At 40.9% G+C, this 7491-nt stretch overlaps 1 protein-coding gene across 1 annotated transcript; it reads right to left on the bottom strand.

Annotated features, from left to right (window-relative positions):
- Positions 1-1467: 1467 nt before the first annotated feature.
- On the bottom strand, positions 1468-5679 carry LOC123409769. The gene is made up of 7 exons (XM_045102638.1): positions 5533-5679; positions 4997-5046; positions 4200-4374; positions 3732-3898; positions 2884-3199; positions 1971-2137; positions 1468-1860 (listed from the first exon to the last, which is right to left on the bottom strand). The coding sequence occupies exons 2-7, from the start codon at positions 5016-5018 to the stop codon at positions 1715-1717; spliced, it is 993 nt and encodes a 330-aa protein (XP_044958573.1). The 5' UTR covers positions 5019-5046; positions 5533-5679; the 3' UTR covers positions 1468-1714.
- Positions 5680-7491: the final 1812 nt, after the last annotated feature.

Below are 7491 nucleotides of genomic sequence, written 5' to 3'. Positions count from 1 at the left end.
GGGACGCCAGAGGCTTCTGCGGGCCAGCCACGCGGAGGCGACGCCCGTGGCCGCGATGTGGGAGGCCTCGATCCAGACGCAGCGATCCCTTGTAGCCATGGGCTTGCTCGGGCGTCGGCGACTGGTTTTCTTCTTACTTTTAACTGTTTCTTCCTTCGTGTTCTTCTCGATCTCGAAATCGCTCAGATGGAGAGCGTGCTGATAACGTATTGAAATAGAATGAAACAAATGATCGAAGTATCCTCTCTTCCGTTGCTGATTCTACATACCCTATATAACTATAGAGAGGACACCTCATTTTGGAGAGGCGTCTGTACGTGAACCGGCAGGACGGTTGCCGAAATAACAACCATCGGCGGTTAATACAGCCAGGGATTTCCCTAATTAAGTGTCTTAGGCCCTAGACATGTTTGGACACCAGATTATATAAACTGTAATTCAGGTTTTACATTTCATAATGACCTGTCTGGCGGTGGTAGGAATGTAATTATCTCTAACTTTACAAGGGTAATGGGTCATTAGCAATCCATAATCTGATTTTAGCTGGTATAAAATAGATATTATGAGTTTTTAATAATTTATCCATCTAGTTTTTATAATCTACACCATAAATTGTCATGTTTGAAGACATAATAGATTATAAAAACTGAATTATATAATCTGAATGATTTCAAACAAAGCCTAATTAATGTTAACTCACCGGGGAGGTGTTGCGTGCTGCTGGGCGTTGGAGGAGAGAGAGGATTTAGGAGGGAAAAAGATTACTTTTAAGGCTTAATTCCTCAAAATAATTATAAGTTACTCTATATGTTTGAGGATTCGGTTAGTTGAGGTTTAATTCAAAAGGTTTTGAGGGATCTTTCAGAGATGCTTAAGAGATAACGAATTCTTCGCCCCAAAATAATTGCTTCAACTTTATATTAGCTTTAATATAAAATTATACTGAATTTAAGGCATTTATTTTAAGACGGAGGGAGTGGGATGGAATCGAATGGACAGATGACAAAGCAAAGATAGCTCTCGCTCTCATGGAACCCTGATGCATCAACTGGGAACATGATACATAGAACAAAGCGAGGGATAACATGGTTCACCTGAATACAGCATTCATGTATTAAGACAATAGATTATGAAGATAGATTATATAATCTGATTTATAAAAATAATCTACGTGGACATGTTTGGAGGTCAGATTATATAAATTATAATCCAGGTTTTACATTGCATAATGACCTGTCCGCCCTCTGTTTTTTTTTTAAAGAAGAGGGTGACGGTGGTAGGAATGTAATTATCTCCAACTTCACAAGGGTAATGAGTCATTAGGAATCCATAATCTGATTTTAGCTGGTGTAGAGTAGATTATGAGTTTTTAATAGTCTATCCATCTAGTTTTTATAATCTACACCATAATATGTCTTGTTTGAAGACAGAATAGATTATAAAAACTGGATTATATAATCTGGATGGTTCCAAACAGGGCCTTAATGGCATCATTCCGTGAAGTACTAACATAGTACATATTTCTGACTGATACATATACCTAGAAATATATGCGTGAAATCATCTTATTTGTCAAGTCTGGCTCATTACTACTGATCATCCCACAAGTTTTCTGCGGTGCTACCACGACATTATCTCATACGGAGTATATATTAAGTCTAGTTATAATAGGATGAAAGGGCATTATCTCTTCATCAGGCCATGCGGTAAAGATCTAGCCATCATTGGATGAACCAACGATAGTGAGATCTGCCTTCACAATGCAGCTGGATCCTACAACATAGCCTCCCGACGGGTCCTTGAAATTCTTTAGTCCAAAGAAGTTAGGCCATCCCCATGATTCTCCACAAACCCAGAGATCTGACATCGCCACAAAAGTAAAACCAATTGTAAACATCATGAGGTTACAGACACTAGCTGCTTGAATCACGCATATAAGTAGCACTGATACTTGCTAAGGAGAGTTGAACCTGAAGTCCCAGTGAAGTGTTTCCCATTCTTTTGGTCTAAGATGGACATAGTCATTATAACCACCTTCTTGGACTCGAGATGGTGCTCATCCGAGGCATCCAGGAATAAGTACAAGCTGAGGCAATCAGTGCTGTACTTGTCACCACGGGGATACATGCCAATGTACCTGTTGACAAAAATGGAAAGTGACATTTCAAATATAATTAGGTACCCTGGAAAAGGTATTTGAAGAATGTGGCTAGTTATTGAAATTAGAAGGTTATGACTGGGCTTGGGTGTAGCCAGCCATTAACTTTGGGCACGACTTCATGGCATTACAATTGTACAAAAAAAGCTAAGCAGACCATAACTATAGTACAAGAAAATACAATGTTCCCTAAAAACAATCTTGAGATACTAATTGATGATATGCGACACAGAAAAGAATCGGTGGTACCAAATATATACATAAGAATAAAATTTCTGGAAAAAAATCTCCTAAACAGCATAATGTATGACCATGGAATTTTATATAGGCTAACATAGATTTTAGTACTATAATGTTTCAAATTTGTTCCTGAATTTTTGCTACACCATTATTACAAAACCCCTTTTCTATTGAAATTGGGAATGTGTTACCATATATCTGTAAATATACCAGAAGTACAGTTCTTTAGTTGCATGCTTAGAGATCAAGCTAATATATCCAGTTGGAATATCTGAAGGACCACCTTACACAAAAATCTGGCCATGCCTAATGTCCGTTCGCACATTAAACAAGTGGTTTCTGTCCACAGTCCACTATGAAGTTAGTAAGCTGACTAGGCATGGTAAGCTAAAGATATATATAAGATAAAATGTTGGATAACACATGCATACTATTTATATAAAATCATTTGTGATGTAACCGCTTAATTGGTAACAGATATATACCATTTATGTCCGCCAACTTCAAATGTAGGAGATTTGGCAAAGTGCTTCAAGTCCAATTCAAGGAAATTGTTCATGGTCCAAGTGTATGTTCCTTTGGCGAATCCCTTCTTCTGGACAAATAGGTTCTGAACTATGGTAGCCTTCTTCTGAACCACAACAGCTTTCTTTTCAGGAGAGGAGACATCAATCTTTAATATCTCCACAGCAAAGACACAGCTATCATCAACTAGAAAAGCAGATGATTTCAGTAGCTCGTGAAGAGGAATCAAGCACTGCTCCTTCGAGTAGGTATTCTTGAAATCAAAGTTGTAGCTAGCTGATTTTAGGTAAAGGTTAGAAGATTAGAGACCAAAGTACTTGTACGTAAGGTGCAAATATACTAAATAATATATGACCAACGCCCACTATAAATAGAAGTATATAAATACTCCCTCCGTCCGGAAATACTTGTCTTAGAAATAGATGTATCTAGACTTATTTTAGTTATAGATACATCCATTTTATACATTTCTAGGACAAGTATTTTCGGACGGAGGGAGTACATAACCAACTTTCACCCCAGTTCAGAAAGCAAGAAGATATCAAGATAGTGAATTACATCCAAATAATTATTATCAAATTTAACGAGAACATGTGTGTGTAGTTCGAATCAGACAAACTTGACAGCAAAGAAAATACAAAGCGACTTCTTCATGGTAAAAGTAATATTTTATCATATTCCAAAAATACAAATATTGACTTGTAATATGGCATCATGGTGGTTATATCTCAAACTTGTGACCCACGGAGTATGGAATCCTAGCTGTAATAGGCTGGATGTGCTTGAAAAAACACATCCATGAAACTACCTTTGCATCCACAGTACATTCCTTTTGAATGGTTGTATATTGACAACTCATACACCGCGTGCACCGTGTGACCTGGCACCAAGCTTAGCTGGGATGGCACAAGACGAAGAGCAACATATGGAGTTTCAGAACCAGCTTCTTTATGCATTGGAATCACTTGCAGGAACCTGGTAAATGAAATCATGGGAGGAAACCACAGTCAGTCTAGATTCATAACTGAAGTAGGAGCGAAGTCTAATTTCTCCACTTCATGCACCGTATCAAGCTTTCGCGTCTGACTGATTTTTTGTGAGATTGTGATTCCTAATTTGATTACATCAATCAAAACATCATTGGTGAGTAAATGGCATCCTAAATTAATGTGTATATGGCTAACATATAATTACCTTTTCTACTAAAACAAACTAGGTAGTATTTACATCTAATAGATGAATTTTGCAGAGTTCGTTTTGCAATTATGATGCATACCAGTTATACCCAGAGCAGTGAAAAGCACCAGATGTTGCTCTCTTAGCTCCAGTCTTAAGCAGTGACGAGAAGTCCTGAATCCTCCATTCAAAACTAGGAACATGGGTCTTTCCAAAGTCCTGAATCCTCCATTCTGTATCCGGAACAACATGGGCCTTTCCTAGGAGTGCACAAGCTGATATTTGCACAAGTGTAATAACTAAAAATTAGACAAGAAAGAAAGAAGAACATGCGATATTCATGTGCATGTTGCAGTTCCAAATAAACACGATAAAGTATTGATCGCTGCAAGAATGGCCAGCATCATATAAGTTGTTTATGTTCTGATTATATGAATCAAACTCTTGAATGCAATTATTTGTGATAAGTGACCCCTAATCAATCAGAATAGTTATTCATGTCACCAATCAAGGGTAGAACAAGGCAGAAGATACTTGTTATTGCTTCTAATCAACAAGACATCAAGACTAACTACCTCAAATGAGATTAGAAAGATAGAAAGGCTATGAGGACGGGAAAATAAAAATCAAATCTTTTTAATTAGTTCTCCTTTTTGGAATTTTCTTATTATCCTTTCATTCTTTACAGAATACTTTTAGGGAATACTAAAGTATTCTAAAAAAAATGCCATCTTGCTCATATATCAACATGATGGTGAGGGCAAGTGCTTCCTCAATTCAGAGGTAAGATCTCATGTTCTTATACCTTGACTTTTGCCAAGGAATTAATGCTGCAAATTGCATCTAAATTTTATAAAAGACACAATCCAAACATCACGATTGACCAGACATACATACATGAGCTCCTGCAGTTGCCCATAGATCTGCTCCTTCCTCTTCTCTCTCCCCTGCAAGTGAGATTAAACCATACTACATCTCATGAAAAAGTAGCACATCATCATATATAAAATACTAATACTAAGAACCACGGTAGGCAAAGAAGATAATGATCAGAATCTTCATAGGTAGAGCCAATCTGGGTCCAAAATAATTACTACCACGGCATGTAAAAATCATTACCCGTGAAAATAAATAAAGGAGAGAACAAGAAGTAAAAAGTCACACTCGAGCAGGTCGATTAAAAGCTACGGCTAGGCAGTTTATCCCTCTATCGATCACGGAAGGAAGCCAAGAACTTGCAGCTCAAAACCCTGAAACCCCTGTTTCGTGAAAAGGAAAGAACTGGAAGTCTGAAAAACCCTCGACTACAGAAGGAAAAGCGAAGAAACAGTAGGATGGCAAACGCGCGATCCGCGGCAGAGAGACGGGATTTGCGACTCCATTGATGAAGCGAAGGAAGAGAGGCATGGATTTGGGGGGCAGACTGTGAATACCTCACAATGGCGTTCGTCGGCGTTCGTCGGGGTGGGGTTTGCCTCTCCACGCTCCAGTCAGCAGTCACGCCCCCTCGCTTTCGTCTCCTCTCTCCGCCCGTCGGTCGCTCGGGTCTGGTTTCCTTCGCGTCTCCTTTGTCGCCCTGTTTGTTTGGATCCTTGTTTTCAGTCCCTAAATAGGACTAGAGGTCATTAAATGACACATAAAAAGACCATATTACCCTTAATAATGTAGTTTTTTGTGGTTCTAGGAAGTTGGTTTCTTCCGATCCATTCCTCTCAGCCTTTTAAACTATCATCTTTTATAAATACAATTTGTATGCATTAAGGATTTTTCATAAATAGACTTTGAATGTTTTTAATATATGTTGAACATTCTTGAAATATACATTAAATTTTTTATATCAAAAAATATGAATACATGTGAACACTTTTTGGTACTCGTCTAATTTTTACAAATATATGAATATTTTAAAACCCATGAACATTTTTTAGTTTGACAATTTTTTTAAGAAATCATGATTTTTTACAACTTCTGAACATTTTTAGGAACTATCCTTTTGAATTCATGATTTTCAATTTCATTGAACACTTTTTAAAAATTATATATATTTTTAATTCAGAAATATTTTCTAAACATTATCATTTGAAACACATAATTTGAACATTTTATTTGAAAACTATGAATGTTCAAACTTGTGACGTACTCTAGTACAACAAACGTAGTTACTAGGCGCATGTAGAGTGATCTTACTTGCTTTTCGGCTCAATAGCTCTAGTTTTGTGTTCTGTTTTTTAGTGAGCGATTCAATAATAGGGAGCTTATAGCATCTCCAACCAATTATCAATAAACCTCCATCAATAGCCACTTATTGAGGCTCCACAATAACATTTGGGATACATGCTTTCGCAGATCCCCGATGATCCCATTCCGAGTAACCAACATGAATACGAGACCCACTTGTTGATTGGATACCCCTCTCTATATTTGATGGTGGCATAGCAGAGGGCGGTGGTGGCAGTTGGCGGCAACGGACAACAGCTTTGAGCCAGTGGACGACGACGATGTGATGGTCCAACATGCATTGTCGCCAACGCCCTAACATGGCATGTATCGAGAAGGCTATTGGAAGAGAGCCAAGTTCCTTCAATACAGAGGGAGTTTGGATTTTTACGGTCATAAAAAAATTAGCGAGGAAAATGGAGTTGTTGTACATCTTAGTAATAGCCCCCTCCGCTCCCGCGACCGCGTCGCCCCCGCGGGCGACCGGCCGCGGCCTACCTCCCCTTCCTCCAGCCCCGCTCTCTCCCTCCCCTCTCCGCCGTCATCGCTAGCACCTACGGCCTGTCTGGTCCCGGGTTCGCTGGTGGCGGCGGCCCCCCGGCCCTTTCCTTCTCGGTGGCTCTCCGATGCAGGGCGGAGCTGCACTGGGGGGTGCTCCTAGGCGGCGGTGTTCTAGGTGGCGTCCGGGCTCCCCAACGCAGTGTGGCCGGACGGCTGGGCGGCGGCGTCGTCGTTGGCGGCGGGGTGACGCTGCGGCGAGATCTGGCGGCGGCCTCCCAGCCCAGATCTGGGCCTAGGCGGGCCAACGGCGGAGCAGGTTTGTGGCGGAGCTTTCGGGAGATGGGGGAGCTGCGACGAGCGGTTGGGTGTTGGCGACGTCGTTCCCAGCCCACTGCAGCATGCTTGACAGAGCTTAGCGATCCCGTTTCGGACCCGGCTGGGCCAGGGGTGGCCTGGTATGCCCTGCTGCCGTGTCCGGTTGGTGACCGCGGCGGTGACGAAGGCACGCCCCCCGCACGTCAGCGGTGGAGGTGGATCTCCTCCCGCTCAATTTCGGTGTTGCTGCTTCATCGTTTGGCGCATCTCTCTGGTCTCTTTGGCCTCGTGTTGGTGTTCGCAGTGAGACTGCATGGATGATGGCGCAACCGTACTGGCGCGTGGTGTTTGGCGGTGGT

This window comes from Hordeum vulgare, chromosome 1H (genome assembly GCF_904849725.1).
Source record: "Hordeum vulgare subsp. vulgare chromosome 1H, MorexV3_pseudomolecules_assembly, whole genome shotgun sequence".
In the NCBI taxonomy this organism is placed as follows: Eukaryota; Viridiplantae; Streptophyta; class Magnoliopsida; order Poales; family Poaceae; genus Hordeum; species Hordeum vulgare.
This window is presented reverse-complemented; position numbering and strand designations above follow the sequence as displayed.